Below are 15,318 nucleotides of genomic sequence, written 5' to 3'. Positions count from 1 at the left end.
CCATTTTCCCCAGATGAAGCCTAAATATGTAACTTGACTTTGGCCCAGCTTAAGTTTGGATGTACCGTGTCTTATAAATGCGTATTATAAAGTTGGCTTTTCGCAAGGCGTGTGTTATATGATTAATAACGATGTGGTAAGGATGTAAGTTTTTATTCCTGCTATTAGTAAAGAAAACTAGGCATAGTGGCAGTAGTTGATATAGTATGCTTAAAGTGTCTGTTTGGTCGGGATAACATCCAGTGAACTTGTAAAGAAGACCCTGCTATTGATATAATATGCTTAAACTGCCTGTTTCATTAAAATAACACCCAGTGAACATGTAAAGAAGACCCTGCTACTGAAATACCAACTATCAGCATCCACTATCTGAAGAAAGTATGGACCAAGGCCCGAGCTGGAGGTGATAATGAAGACACAGCCAAGAAACACGCATGCTCTAAAAAGGCGGACCCAAGGAGAAACCATACAGAACAGTTCCTAAAATATAAAAACTAGTTTATAGAAAAATATAAATATTCAACAAATCGATACAGTAGAAAGAATATTTTAAAAATTAATATAGCAGAGTGTGGACTCACCCAGCAAGCCGCACTTTAGTTTCTTTATCTCCTAATTATCTTACTTTCTATTAAACCTATTTCTTAAAATTTACATAAAAAGTGAACCTCGTTTTTCACATCAGGAATGTGACGTGTTCTTCCCCCAGAGGCCGTTGGGCACTGCCCAGGCTCCCCAGGAAACAGCCACGGCTCCCAAGGCTGCCGGAGCTCCAGGAGCGTTTGGACACCGCTCTCCGGGATGCACAGGCTGGAGTTTCTGGGATGTCTGCGCCGGGAGAGGGGTTGGAACAAATGATCCTTGCGGGTCCCTCGCACCTCAGAACGCTCCCCAATTCCCTCACCCCTCATTGACGGGGCGGGAGCTGCGCATGCGCGGTTTGCGCGCGGCGCGGGCTGAGGGCGGCCCCCCCACCGCCCTTTGCGCACGGCCCCTTGGCAGCGCCCGCTGAGGGCGAGGGCGGGAACGGGCGCCTTGAGGGTGAGCGCGCGTGGTGTTTTCGTCTCCTTTCCTCTCACCTGACGTTCTCCTGCAGTTCCCCCCCCCCTCGTTTATCTCTCAGTTTCCCCACACCTCACCTCGCCCTCACCGCCGAGGTTTTGTTGCCCGCCGCCCCGCGCTGCTCTGCAGTATTCTGGCGTCGTGCTTTCATCCTCCGCTTGCCTCAGTTTCCCTCGAGGAAGCAGCAGGTGGTTTCTGGGCTGAGGCTGCGGGGGAGCGGCTCCTTCCTCACAGCGGGGCCGAACTCGGACGCGTGCTATTATCGGGGGGGTTTATGGAGGATTGCTGAGGTGCCCGTTGTGATCCGGAGCTCACTTGTAACTTGGGAAAGGTGTTTTCCATGGCTTCAGGCGTGGGTGCGTTTGATATTCTTGAACTGAGGGGAAGGCTTGTGTTCGGTCAGGCTCGGGGTGGTAAGGGTTCTTTTTCTCCCATACTCATTTAAATTACAGATGAAAACAACTCAAGTTCGGGGGGTGTTTGAAATATGGGGAGCCTTTTCATAAGGTCCTTTGAAAATTCCTTAGGTTGGGTACCAGTTAGCAGTGAAGAGAATTGCCTTTGGAGATTCATATTTCATATAAATACGGATATAAGTGTTCTAATTATTGCATCCGGTAGCCTCAGGGGGAGGCCTGTGCTGCTGTGAAAATCAAGAATCTGATACTGGGGATGTTTAGAGGAACTGTCCTGCTCTGTTTCCTGAAAACTGCAGGTTTGTTGGAGCTGGGGAATTGTGCAGGAGGTGTTCGTAAATCCAGGGAATGCCCTGGAGAAGCTGGAGAGCTGCAGGCTGAGCTTGCTGCCCTTCTCCTCATCCAGGCGCTATTGCAGGTGTTTCTTTACAGACAGGAATCTCCGCAGAATGGCAACTGCTCAGAAGCAAAGGAATTCTGTGGTACGGTTTTGTTTGTGTGTTTCAGCACAATACTGGGAAAAACGGGGGAGTTTTGGCTGGAATAGTGCACCCAGGTGCTCTGTGATATTTCTCCATGTGAAAATAGGAGGCTATTTCAGTCTTTTAATTATGAATAAAGAATATATAGAAAAAATACAGAAAAATAATCTGAACTTTGTTGTCACGCACTTGGTAGAAACCAGCTGTGTCCTGCAAGTATTGTAGCACCAAGTGTAAGGAATGTGCTTGACTATAAATCACAAACCTCAGACATTTCAATTAAATTAAAATTAAGGCGTTGAACAGGATTGACACCAGCACGGGTCTGCTGCAGTAGGTTTAATTGGTTTCTTTCTGTGATTTTCAGAGTGCAGTTGCATTTCCCAAGAAAATAGCCACGGAGCAGCAATCCCTGATGCTGGTGAAGAGGCTCCTGGCAGTGGCAGTGTCCTGCATCACGTATCTGAGGGGAATCTTTCCTGAAAGTGCCTATGGAACCAGATACATGGATGGTAACGGGCTCTTGCCATGATAATTAGCAGAAGCTGTTGTCATGGAGTTGTTTTTCAATCCACTTGGTCTTTTTAATGAATGGATGCCATTTCACTGAGTGTAATGGAAACTTCACTAACAAATTAATTAAATTTTGCTATTGCTGCTGCTAGCTCAGCATTAAAACTATGCTCGCGCTCGTCAGTGATGTTAATTTTAGTCTCTTCTTGATATGCACTTTTAGGCAATGAACTTTTCGTTGCACTTTGTTCTAAGTAAATGTGTGTGTGTGTTTTTTGGGTTTTTTTTGAGATGTCTGTGTCAAAATTCTGCGGGAAGACAAGAACTGTCCTGGCTCTACTCAGCTGGTGAAATGGTAGGTTGATTCCAGCACACAGGTAAGGCTTCCTCAGCAAGTAAATGCTCAAAGGTTTCTTCCTGGTTGTTGGCAGATCCAAGGCAGAAAGTTCTCTTGCTGTGAGCAAGCAGCCCACGTTTCTGTCATAGATGTAACAATCATGTTTCCAGAAAGGTTTTCTGCTCAGGGTTTAGGAGAGCACAAATCTCTGTTTGCAGGGTGACTGTACTTTATACTTACTATATAAATGCTAAATATGTAATACTATGTATTCGTATGCTTCATTCCTCTGGGTGCTCATGAGTACTCAAGAGTGCACAGAATCCAAAAGTCTGACCAGTAGTTCCTCTCTGGTTGACTAGGAGACTCAATGCCACCATTTTGCATCCTAAATTTAAAGATCCTGCTCACAGATTTTGCAAGAGAGTGGGACTATCAGGCTTCTTGTTCGAGGGCAGAGCTGTGCCTGCCAATGACATTGTGCACTGCCACAGCTGGGTGTGACTGTGTCACCTGGGGCTGAGCTGCTTGTTCTGGTTTTCTTTCTGCTCACAGTAACTGTGAGATCTGTTCGTGGTGCTCTCCTTGCTTTTTAGAAACCTCTGTAAGGCCTTTGCCTTAGTTTCATATTCCTGTATTTTGTTACCTCCATAAAGGTTCTTTTCCCCCTTTTCCTCAGTGTGGACAAGGCGTGGGAGGGATGCTGCACTCATCCCCTGGCAGTGCTGAGGGCTGAGTTGATGTTAAAGGTGGAATCAGCCATGTGCTGTCACAGAGTGAGGGAGGGGAAAAGCTGGAATTTCCTCCTGGATCTTCTGCGGGTGAGGAAGTGGAAGGGTCAGTGCAGTTCACCTTCCCCTCCCAGCACTGTGGGCAGTTCAGTGCAGGTGAGCAGGACAGGCTCCCTGGTTTTGTGGGAGGGGCTGTGGTGTGTGTTGGGAGCTCACAGGTGAGTGGCCTTCCTTGCCCCAGAGTCACCTACACAGCGAACCCAGTTTTTGTTTGCTGGCTGTAACTGAAAGGAATGTCAGAAAAAACAAAATAAGGGTAAGTTTTGATTCCCTGCTTGACTATTGTTTGGGTGTTATATAAAAAGGAAATGGCAACATCTAAATAAAAATATTAACTCCTTTAGCTGAACAGCAACATTGCTGAAGCACAAATTACTGATTTATGATGAAATCATGGAATGGTTTCTGTTGGAAGGAACCTTGAAGCTCACCTTCCTCCAACCGTCTGCCATGGGCAGGGACACCAGCAACGAGACCAAATTACTCACCTGATTAATGAACACATGTGTTGGGAGATGTCTGAAGTATTGCAATATGTTTTTACTGAGAAATGATTTACCTACAGATTATATATTTAATTGACTTACCTACAGATTATATTTTTAATTATTCTTTCCAGATGTTTGGGTGATTTGGTGTTACAAAGATAGTGACTGCTTGTATCACTGTTAATGAGATAGAATGATGGAATAAGTGTTATCTATTGCTCTAATGCAGTAAGAGTAAACACAGGAGTTTCATTTGTAGTGCTGTTTGATTTAGTGAGAAACAAGTGAAAATTAGTAGTAGATGGCCAATATTATTTGGTTTTTGCAGGATGTTAGGATGCTATGATGCCTTGCAGAAGAAATACGTAAGTCCTTCAGTCTCATTTCAGTTGTATTGAAGTGTTTGTTTAAGTCCATTATCTGCCAGTGTAGTTGTAGGACTGCTCAGGGAGTAGCTGAGCTCAGTCAGCTGCAGTGTGGGATGCACAGGCATTTCTGCATAAAATTCCTGTAAACAGCAGCACAGAAAGGCAGGGATCTGTAGGTGTTTTCTTCTGCAGCTGAGTCCTCTCCTCCGCAGAAGAGGAGTGAAAAAGAAGAGGCTTTTTTTTTTCCACCAGGCCTTAGTTGCCTGTGTTGGATTCCAGGGCTAGAGAGACAAAGCAGCTTGGCCAGCAGAAATGGGCTATGAAATATATTTAATGTTCTTTTTTTTCCCCTCTGTTTATGTTCCTGACAGCTGAGACAGATTGTCCTAGCAGTGAGTATCTCTGAAAGGCAGGGACATGTTTTTAAGGGACATTCTTTGAGGGACCTGCACTTCTCATTCTGATTCCTCTCTTTTCTTTAAAAATACAGGTCTATACCCAGCCAGAAGATCCTCAGGTAAATCTGCTGGAATATCTCAAGGGATGACTGATGATAATGTGGATATAATAAAATGTGTGTGCAAGCAGGAATATTTAACATGCACATTTCTAAAAACAGCACACATTGGAATATCAGGTGTAAAAATGACTGGAGTGAGTGGAAATTACCATGTGTGGAACTGCATTTGAGTATCCAGTGTCAGGTTATTCTCAGGCTGGTGCAAGAAACCAAAATGTCATTGCAGAGTGAGATGTCCATAAAGATGCCTCATCCTGACTCTGCCTAACAAATTGATGGAACTTCTGTGGAAAACACAAAACTCACTGGGTGTCACCATGTCTGTTCCATGTGTGGAACATTGTCATAGCCATTGAAACTGGAATATTTTGTGCTAAAAACTTTAGCTGATATTTCAAAATATTTTATCATGGTGGTTCCTGGAAAAGAATCATCATTTTTCTAAGCTGACAGTTTTATGCATTATTACTGTTACTTGTTAGAGGATTAGGAACCTGTATTCAGCACACGCAAGTGGATGGGACTTGGGCTGGAGTTATTTTCTTTAAAGGTTAATAGATTACTGAGCAGAGCTGCAGCAGGAGTGTTCAGGATTAGTTTAATAATTCCTGGCTTTGTTTGCAGACAGTCACAGAGTGTTACCACTTCAAGTTCAAGTACACCCACAATGGGCCACTCCTGGATTTTGGCAGGTACAGCCCCTGGGACTGCTCCGTGGCCTTTCAGAGCCGTGGACACACCTGAATGTCTGAACTTTGCATTTGATCTGTTTGCTGTTTGCTTTTTCAATTCTGCATCTTGAGACTGATTTTTATCAACACACACTACTAGTTTAGACTTGCTAAAATACAATTAATCATTTTGTCTGATTATGTTCGTAACTTTCATATCCAGTCAGAGGATAATGCTCAATGTCAATCTGATACTCTGTGACCAGGATCTTTGAGGTATTCTGTGTGTGGGGAGTGAAGCTTCACTCCAGATTTACTAACCTGGAAATACTGGATGTTACGTGGAACTCCTCATTTAGCAGCAATTATAGAAAATTCACCAAAACCACAATAGAAATGTAAGCTGCATGTAGCAAAGCTCAGTTGTGATACATGGCTCAGTCATGGTGGAATTCCCATGGCTCAGATCAGCTCACTGTGAGGACACTGGGCATCCCCAGCCATGGGGAGGGGATCCCTGGGCTGAAACTGGCAGAGGGCAGGTTTGGGCTGGATGTTACAGGGGAAACTCCCTGCTGTGAGGGTGGGGAGGCCCTGGCACAGGGTGTCCAGAGAAGCTCTGGGTGTCCCTGGATCCCTGGAAGTGTCCAAGGCCAGGTTGGGTGGGGCTTGGAGCAGCCTGGGACAGTTTATGGTGTCCCTGCCCATGGCAGGGTTGGGGTGGGCTTTATGTTCCCTTCCCACCCAAATAATTGATGATTCTATAAAGCTGCTCCAGCCAATTCCTCTCTTCTTCAGAATTCTTTTGTTTGTTGTTTAGTTTTTATACTTTTTTGGGCCAAACCACAGTTTCACTTCCCCTGTGTCAGTCTGGCAAACTCCAGGAGACATTCAGGGGCTCTTAATGAGCTCAGGGAGATGCAGTGGAGTGGGACTCAACCCCCATAACTTTGTCTAGAACAAAGGCCCTGCTCAGCTCTCTGTGTGCTGAGATCAGGTCACTTCTGGCAGCAGCTGTGGGCAGTGACACCCTGTGCTCCTGCTGGAACTTTGGGGACACAGCACTGCTCCACATCTCCTCCAGACCCTCTTCCACTGCTCAGTCACAGCTACAGGGAAATGGCTTCTTTTAAGACAAGTGATTGAAATACAGTTAGTTCATACCTGACAAACTCCTCCCAGCTTCCCTCCTGCATAAAATGCTCCTTAAATTAAAAGAGAAAAGGCTGCAGTGCTGCAGACCCCTGGGCTGAGTTTAGTTCCTTACCTATGAAAGGGATTTTAACAAACACTGGGATGTGACTCCTGGCCACACCAGGTTGCCACAGTGGAACAGCATAAATTCATGTCAAGATTAATTTGAAAATAGATGTGAAGCTATTTCTCTGGCCTCAGCATGGCAGGAAATCACCAGCTGGGGAGGGATGAGAGGTTTCCACAGTTCAGGGAACGCTTCCAGGAGACGGGCACACAAACAACTCCTAGTACCTGCCCTGCTCTGCAGGTGTCTCAGCTGTGAGGAGCTGGGGAACAGAGGGAGAGGTTTTAGCATCGAGGTGGGATTTGGGTTGGCTTGTGGTGGAATGGGAGCATGGAAATGTTGGAGCTGGATGCCAAGAGTCCCTTGGGCACCAAATCTATTATTATTACCCATTAGTGTCCAAGTCAGTAGAGTGACTTTAGTTAAGGGAAAGCAAGCAGGTAGGACTTCACAGAATTGGGGCTTTCACAAGCACCTCTGTCTCTCAGGTTGTGTATTTAAGCACTGTGTGATGTAGGATAGAGCAGTTGGTGCCAGGTGCTGATCCCTAAACTCCCCTGATGTCCCTGGCTCAGGGTTTGATCTCCCAACAGCTGAGAACATGCAGCACTCAGGCAGGGTTAGGAGTTGCAGTGTGTGTGGTCTCAGACCTCGGGTGATAAACAGGATGCTTCTCATGTTCACAGTCTGTTAAACAGTTGTCTCTTAATACTAGAAACAGCTGTATCAAAACTAATCTGACTGCTCTGTCTTTAGCAAGGACAAGAAGTCAGACTCCACCATCACCTGTGCAGACACCAAGAAAGCCAGCATCCTTCTCATCCGCAAGATCTACATCCTGATGCAGAACCTGAGCCCGCTGCCCAACGATGTCTGCCTCACCATGAAGCTCCTGTACTATGATGAGGGTACGTTGCCATGTCACCCTGATTTGTCAGCTCTGTTCAGACTCTGGAAAGCAATCCAAAGGAATATTTCAGTGTATAATCTTGGTGGTTGCTGGGGCCTTGTTAAATGAGGTTATTTCATGTGTGGCTGTTTCTCATGACAGTTTTGAATCTCCCAGGAGGAGGTATGTGATCTCATTGCAGGAACACAATCCTGGCACTGACTTCATTGGATTTGGCTGTGTTTTAAAACACTTGGAGTTTCCCAGGGTACGTTAGGCTATAGCATAAATTCCCAGTCTGGTTCTTGGTCTTGACTGTCCAAGTGTCTGGCTCTGCTTTCAGAGTGTGTTACTGCCTTACAGTGACAAATCAGAGCTTCTGTTTTCTCTCTCTGTATCTACAATCTCTTCCAAAAAGCTTTAACTGGGCTTTGCCTGTTATGCAAAGAGAAAAGAACTTCATTTACTCCAAATTGAATATCGATTACTCCCCTCCCCACACACAGTTTTTTGCAGTATTTAGAGGCGAAAAGAGTTAAAATTAGTTTTGCAAGAACAAGTTTCATTCTAACACGTTTAATGAATTCTGCCTGCAGTTACACCCCCTGATTACCAGCCTCCAGGGTTCAGGGAGGCCAAGGACGGGGGGCTGATGTTTAATGAGGAGCCCATGTACCTGAATGTGGGGGAAGTGCCAACGCCTTTCCATATGCTGAAACTGAAAATTACAACTGAGAAACAGCGCATGGAGAACGTGGATAAGAACATCCTGAAGCAGGGAGAGACTGCTGAGCTTCTCCAGGTGTGTGGAGTGAGCAGAGATGATCCAGAAGAAGAGAGCCAGGAAATGAATGTAAGAGCACAGACTTTGTTTTGTGTAGCTTTTTGAATTTTTTTTTTTTTTTTTTTTGGTGGCAGATCATCTAGAAAAAGGCCATTATTGTTTCACTGTGTAAGCCATAACCCCCTCTATTTTCAGACACGGTTAAGCAGGACAATATGTCTTCAATCCATTTTTTCCTTACTTTTCTTGCTCCAGTTTGCAGCCTGTCTGTTCAAGCAGTGCCTGTGCATGAGGAGCAGCAGGGTGAGCAGCAGAGGGACAGCTTGTGCCATGGGGACACTGCCATGTGTCCCAGCACAGGGCACAGATGGAACCTCTCATCATCCCATGTCACAGTCATTTATTTCAGTTTATTCCACCACAAATCCATCTAATAAGTGTGTCTTTAATAATCCGAGTAGAAACCTTCTTCCTTGTGTGTCTGCAGTAAGTGACAGACCTGTTTCTTAAACTAGGAAGATCCTGCCTTGGATAATGAAGTGGAAGATAAGAATCATGTGAATATTTCAGAAGCTCAAGGTAATATTTGTAGAATTTCTCAAGTCTCTGAGTTGTGCCTCTTACCTGATGTTACTTAAACAAAACCCTCAGTTTTCTATATTCAAATTCTCATTGTTTTTTTCACATACATGACTGTGCCTTTGTTTTCTATCAGGGCTTCATTTTGTGAAGCACTTGGTTAACAATTGTTAACATGGTAAAACATGATTAACATTTTCATGTTTCATGTTCAAAACTCTGATCTTCTGTTCCATTCAATCAGATAAGCTAAATTGAATGGGATTTATACTTAGAAATAAATTTTATTTGCTTTTTTATTATTTTTGTTCCTAACAATTATTGATGTATTTAGTTTTTGATAATACTTAGTTTGCACATTAAGCTTGCAGAGGTCTTGTACTGATGAACTCATTAATGCTGACCTGGGAAACAGAATCCTCTGCAAAAACCAGTGGTCTGTTTGATTTTTTTAAAATTTCACCTTTCTGGGCTTCAGTTCAGTAGAAATCCCACTTTTAGCCACCTTTTCCCCTGCAGCAGCCCAGAATCCCACTGTGCACCCCACACCTTCAGCCCGGGGCTGTGCAGGAGTTGAGAGCATCAGGGCTTCTGTGAGTAGAGAAGCTTTTGTGCTCTGGTGGCCCCTGTGAAACACCTCCAAAGGGAGCTGCTCATGGTTCTGCTTTGCTGCTGGTGCAGTAACTTCACCAGACTGTGTTGTGTTTTACGAGTGATTGTGTGTTTGTCCATGCTGCTTCCTGTTTGAGTGCCTTTTCCAGCTGACTCTGCTCTGGGGACCTGCTGCCCTTTCCTTCTGTACTGGAGCACTTCGATAATTGCAAGTGAACATTTTTGCCAGCCCAGAATGGTTTGGGTCAGGAGGCACCTTGAAGCTCATCCAGTGCCACCCCCTGCCGCGGGCAGGGACACCTTCCACCATCCCAGGTGGCTCCAACCTGGCCTGGGACACTTCAGGGATCCAGGAGCAGCCACAGCTGTTGTGGGCACCCTGTGCCAGGGCCTCCCCACCCTCACAGGGAACAAATCCTTCCCAATATCCCATCTATCCCTGCCCTTTATCAGGGTAAAGCCATTCCCCCTTCTCCTGTCCCTCCAGGCCCTTGTCCAAAGCCCCTCTCCAGTTCTCCTGGAGCCCCTTTAGGTACTGGGAAGGGCTCTGAGGTCTCCTTGGAGCCTTCTCTTCTGCAGGCTGAACAATCCCCACTCTCTCAGCCTTTCCTTGTAGAAGAACTTTAATAGGTACAAGTTCTAGCAAAGTGCTTTTGTAGTACGAATCACACAAAAATGAGTTTCCTCTAGTGTTTTTCCTAACACTGTAAATAAAATCTGTCAGTAAATAACTGTCCTGCTCCTCCAGCCCTGGAACATGCCCTGGAAGCTTCCCACTGCTGGCTTTTAATGAAAGAGCTCCAAGATGTGGACCCAGACAGTCTCCAACTTAAAACATGAGACACCAAATTGTCTTCAGGGAATCTCAGGAGCTTCCTTTTCAGATTTTAGATAAACCAGGAGGAAAAGCAGAGGATGGTTTGTGTTCGCATTTCCCAGTTTAGCCCAGGGGCCTGAAGACTGAACTTTGCTGCCAAACAAACTGAAGAAGGAATTGCTGCTTGTTGATCTGCTTCTCTTGGAGGGGCTGTATGGAAGCATCCAGACAATCTGGAACCCATTTTTTCTGTAGAAAGCATTTCAAATGTTGGGTTTGGGTTTTTTTGAGAAGTAACGTGCAGCTTTGCCATTTCTGTGCTGTCCAAAAATAATGGTGAAAGTGTGTAGGAAACAGCGTATGTAGATGAGAATTTTTGTCTTGACAATGCTAGTAGACTACAGAACTGGAATAACCACATGAAGGTGCGTCTGATTCTTCTAAAAGGTCATAAAAGTTCCAAAACCATGCAAAAATCCAGCAAATTTCCTGGCCTAGGGAGCTGGCAAATGTTTTATTTACAGGAACTACGAGACACAGGGAAACACGTTTGTCACCCTGAAATTCTGTTGTTTCCACAGCTGATGCATGGTCACCCATTCACCATTCCATGCATTTATCTGTATCCTAGAAAAACAGCATGAATTAGGAACAGCAACCAAACTGCCTGGAACTGCCTGTTCCCCCCTGGGGGCCTGTTCCTGCAGCTGCAGGCAGTGATGGGGGCTCTGCAGCTGGGTTTGCTGGTTGGGACTGGCTGGGCCTGGTGGCTTCAGGAGGGGCAGGAGCTGGGCCAGAGGACAGGCCTGGAGGAGCCAGGATAGTTTTTTTCCCTGTCCTGCAGCACCAGACAGGCTCCTGAGGCCTCAGGCTTGGATCAAATCCCTTCAGCAGGGCACTGTGTGAAGGAGCTGGGGATCAAACCCACTCTTGCAGAGATCCTGTGTGTAAACCTGGGCTACTGCACTGAGCTGGAGGCTGGGAGAGGAAGCAGCTGAGTTAAATAAGTTCAAAGTTTGGTGGAGTTAAGGACGTGCTGGACATAAAGAACTGGAGCCCTCTGGAAGCAGCTGTTCCCAGCAGTTGTAAAGTGTTCTCTGGGAGAGAGCTGGTGTTGTTTGCTCTGGGTTGTTGATGTGCTGTTGTTAACAGCTTTATTTAACTCTCCTATTCTCTCCTTCTTTCAGAAAATAATTCGACTCATGAAGAGGAGGCTGGAGGGATGCAGACTCTCCCCTGTGTTTCCAATCCTCAGGTATGAGAGCTATGCCCTGTCCCCTTCAGCTTTTCCTGGAGCTTATGTGAAGCTCCTTCCCTCCTTTGAGTGATTCATGGGTAATCTGCTGCAGCCTTATTTCCCACAGTCACTATTTCCAGCAACAAAATTCCTTTAGATTTTACTTCCTGGTGGTTTCCAAAACTATTCTAAAGCACTGACAAAAGGCTGTTCCTCTGTAACACAGCTCTCAAAACAAACAGATGCTGTGCCTGTTACTGAGTGTAAGGGGGAATGTCATTTCCGTGTTAATAAACTGCCTAACAGGAATTCCACTGCTAGTTCTGACAAACCAAAGCTTCTTTTAAAAGTTGATTAAAACTTAAAAATTCAAGTTTATAACTCAGGTTATATCCTCTGCATATAGAAATTGGTGACATTTATACATGGAGGACTGCTTCACACAGGTCCTTAAGATTTCTTAAAACAGCATAGCTGTAGGTAAGTGTGATTGATTTACTGTATAAAACTAGCACATGCTTCTCTCTGTCAGGGCCCTCCAGCACACCCAGCTGTAAAAGCTGGCACTTCCACGGGTTATCACCATTTAAATACTCCCATATTTCAGTTTTGGCTTAGGCACTGCACAGAACACTGAATGCCCCAGCACTGAGCCCTGCTGTGGTCTCTAGTGTGGTTTTTTTGCTGCTGTCACAAGGCAAAATCTATTTTCTGGTTTCAGGTTGATCATTTGACCCGTAAAACGTCTGAGCTGATTGTGTCAGAGAGCAGGACAAGAAGTGGAAAGATATTCCAAAGCTGCATTGTTAGTATCAGTTTTCCTTTAGTTCTCATCATTTCTGTTCTACACAGTGAATAAAACTCTGAGCTTGAATGCATTTGCTATTGACAGAATGAAATTCTCATCACTTCCTAAATGCCCATTCAATTCAACACTGTCAAAAAGAATTCTGTCCCAAAGACTTAGCAGCTGATTTGATGCAGGTGACACGGGTTGAGAAAGATTCCTTAGTTTTAGGTGATATCCTGTTGGAAATGCATTTAGCCAAATTTCCTGCTGGTTTGATCCATCAGCCAGGGCAGTTTGTGGCAGCAGAGATCCCCAGCACAGTTCACAGAGTGCTTCCTTGTGCTTCTGCTTGGGAAACACTGGGCCAAAATGATCACCTTGCCTCTGTGAATCCTGGATTCCGAGAAAAATCCCTTTTATTTGCTTAATCAGGTCAGTCTGGCGGGCAGTGCTGCTTGTGGGGACCCAAATCATTCCCTCGTGGCACAGCTGGAGCAGAAGTTGTGTCCAGGCTGCAATTTGAACTTTGGGCCCCATGTCTGTGCTGCTCCTTCAGTGACTCTGCTTGGGAGGCTTTGGGGGCCTTCACCAGGTGTTTGGAATATCGGGAATGCTGAGTGAGGGGCAGATCCTTCTCCAAAACCTGTGGGATTAATTTTTCTTTCTTCCTTTACACAAGAAATTGTTCCCTGTGAGGGTAGGGAGGGGCTGGAATTAAAAGAGATTTCCCAGGGAAGCTGTGGGTGCCATTGGATCCCTGGCAGTGTCCCAGGCCAGCTTGGAGCACCCTGGGATAGTGGAAAGTGTCCCTGCCAGGGCAAGGGTGGCACTGGATGAGTTCTAAGGTCCCTCCCTGTTTCCAACCTCTCATGTTCAGTGCTTTTTCTTACTCAGTGATGTGACAAAAGAGAAGGGTGTTCTGTTTGCTCGCTATCTCCGTGTATCTTTCAAAGAGATTTTACTGAACTTAATAAATTTATTAAACAAAACACGATTGCTTTAAATAACCAAAAGCACAGTGGAGCTAAAGGTTCATTGTCATCTTTTCATGGGAGTCAGCAGCACTGAGCTCTCAGGAGGTTGTTGGGTGCTGAGCAGCCTCTGCAGGGTGCAGAGCCCTCCTGGTGCTGCTCCTGGAATGGGGCTGTGCAGGGGAGCAGCCAGCACTGCCTTGGAATCACGGGAATTATGGAATGGTTGGATGATGGGACCTTAAACCTCCCCCAGTGCCATCCCTGCCATGGGGAGGGACAACTTCCACCATCCCAGGCTGCTCCAAGCCCTGTCCTGCCTGGCCTTGGACACTTCCAGGGCTGGGGAATCCATGGAATAATCTGTACCAGGGCCTCCCCACCCTCACAGGGAACAATTTCTCCCGTATCTCCATCCTCAATTTCCCCTCTTTCAGTCTGAACCCGTGACTCTTTGTTCTGTGCTGCAGCTCCTGATGGACACAGCTCCTTAGTGCAGCTGTGCCAGCAGGAATACATCCCAGCAGAAATGCATCCCAGCCTTCCTTCAGTTGGTCATTTCTGCCAGGAAATAGCATCCAGATGTTCCTGCAGGCCCAGCACAGCTGGGCAGGGTCTGGGGTGTGGCTCTGGATGTGTCACGTCTGTGTCCTGCTGAGGGTGGGCTGTGCCCTGTTCTGACACCACGGAGCTCCTGTAATTCCATGTGTTGGGTTTTTTTGGCAGGTGCAGCAGCGGGCTGAGCTCTCCTCCAGCCAGGACGTGGTGCCCAAAAGGAGGAAGCTCAGCGAGCCCAAGGAGCAGTTTTAGCCGCCCATCTCCTGCTGTCCTGAGTTCTCCACTCCCATTTGGCTGTTCTCTGTGCCTCTTGGGTTTTGAGGATCTGTTCTGCTCCATTAGCACTCCCACGGGAGTGTGTTTTAAGGAAGGAAAATGTCAGGAAGCCCAGCTGAAGAATTCCAAACTCATTTTGTGTGGGACCAGGAATCCTTGGATTTGGGGATTTGGGGGTTGGCTCCAGGTCCTGGTGGTGATGGAGGAGATTCATCCCCCAACACAAGGTTTCACCCAGTGCCTTTGGGCTGTGGTCCCGAGCTGAGGAACTCGCCCAGAACCTGCCTTGCCCCAAACCCTCTCCAGTTTTGGGGTGATTTCCAGAGCTTTCCCGAGGGCTGGACTGTCAGTTACAGGCTGTTACAGTTTTGAGGTTACAGTTTTTGTGTTTCCTACCGGGACAGTTGGAGGAGTTGGATGCTTTGCATTTCTGCCAGGCCAGAGGCACCACTCAGGTGAAAAACCAGCTCTCTCCATGCCTTAAATTCCACACTCCCTGCCAGAATGCAGGAATTTCTGATGCCAGGTATCCAAGCCACGAAGAGCTCCGGCAGTGTCTGCTCCGAGGTGTGAGAGCACTGGGAGAACCTGGCTGTCCTTGGAGCGATTTATGGCAGGGCTTGGACACGATGCCAAGTCCTCCAGCACCAAAGCGTTAATTGTCCGGCTGCCGCCAGGGAATGGGAGTGAAGCCGTTCCCGCCGGCGTGGGCCGGGACAGCTGAACGTTTCTTGACGGTTTTAACTCTTCAATTAAGAATGTCTGTTCACCATCAGTCCTCTATTAAACGGTGTTCACTTTTGGGAACAGCGTGTTCCGTTACCGACGGGACGGGATGGGCCCGGAGCAGGGAGAGGACGGGAATGGGTTGGGACAGGGAGACGGGACAGGAGCGG

At 46.4% G+C, this 15,318-nt stretch overlaps 1 protein-coding gene across 13 annotated transcripts; it reads left to right on the top strand.

Annotated features, from left to right (window-relative positions):
- Positions 1 to 996: 996 nt before the first annotated feature.
- HORMAD1 (HORMA domain containing 1) lies at positions 997 to 15,229 on the top strand. 13 transcript variants are annotated; one of them, XM_066206672.1, is made up of 14 exons: positions 997 to 1,041; positions 1,911 to 1,960; positions 2,328 to 2,472; positions 2,765 to 2,828; positions 4,418 to 4,454; positions 4,829 to 4,849; positions 4,948 to 4,974; positions 5,602 to 5,669; positions 7,666 to 7,817; positions 8,395 to 8,651; positions 9,098 to 9,161; positions 11,778 to 11,845; positions 12,549 to 12,632; positions 14,315 to 15,229. In XM_066206672.1, exons 2-14 carry the CDS (start codon positions 1,928 to 1,930, stop codon positions 14,396 to 14,398), a joined length of 1,104 nt encoding a protein of 367 aa, XP_066062769.1. In that variant the 5' UTR covers positions 997 to 1,041; positions 1,911 to 1,927; the 3' UTR covers positions 14,399 to 15,229. The 13 variants fall into 13 exon arrangements, with proteins under 13 accessions (XP_066062769.1, XP_066062768.1, XP_066062770.1 ...); XM_066206671.1 differs by having other exon boundaries at positions 1,025 to 1,041; positions 1,885 to 1,960; XM_066206673.1 differs by lacking the exon at positions 997 to 1,041 and adding an exon at positions 1,114 to 1,250.
- The last annotated feature ends 89 nt before the right edge of the window (positions 15,230 to 15,318 follow it).

The sequence above is a fragment of the Chamaea fasciata genome, unplaced genomic scaffold (assembly GCF_029207755.1).
Source record: "Chamaea fasciata isolate MVZ Bird 193981 ecotype frontalis unplaced genomic scaffold, bChaFas1.0.hap1 SCAF_31, whole genome shotgun sequence".
NCBI classification, from domain to species: domain Eukaryota; kingdom Metazoa; phylum Chordata; class Aves; order Passeriformes; family Sylviidae; genus Chamaea; species Chamaea fasciata.
Note: the sequence above shows the minus strand (reverse complement) of the source record. Positions and strands in the feature narration are given on the sequence as shown.

Excerpts from the sequence above, each read along its gene's own strand:
- HORMAD1 (XM_066206666.1), top strand. The coding sequence starts at position 1,735 with ATGTTTAGAGGAACTGTCCTGCTCTGTTTCCTGAAAACTGCAGGTTTG. Across the intron at positions 5,670-7,665 it reads CCACTCCTGGATTTTGGCAG|CAAGGACAAGAAGTCAGACT; the intron begins GTACAGCCCCTG and ends CTCTGTCTTTAG. Across the intron at positions 7,818-8,394 it reads GCTCCTGTACTATGATGAGG|TTACACCCCCTGATTACCAG; the intron begins GTACGTTGCCAT and ends TTCTGCCTGCAG.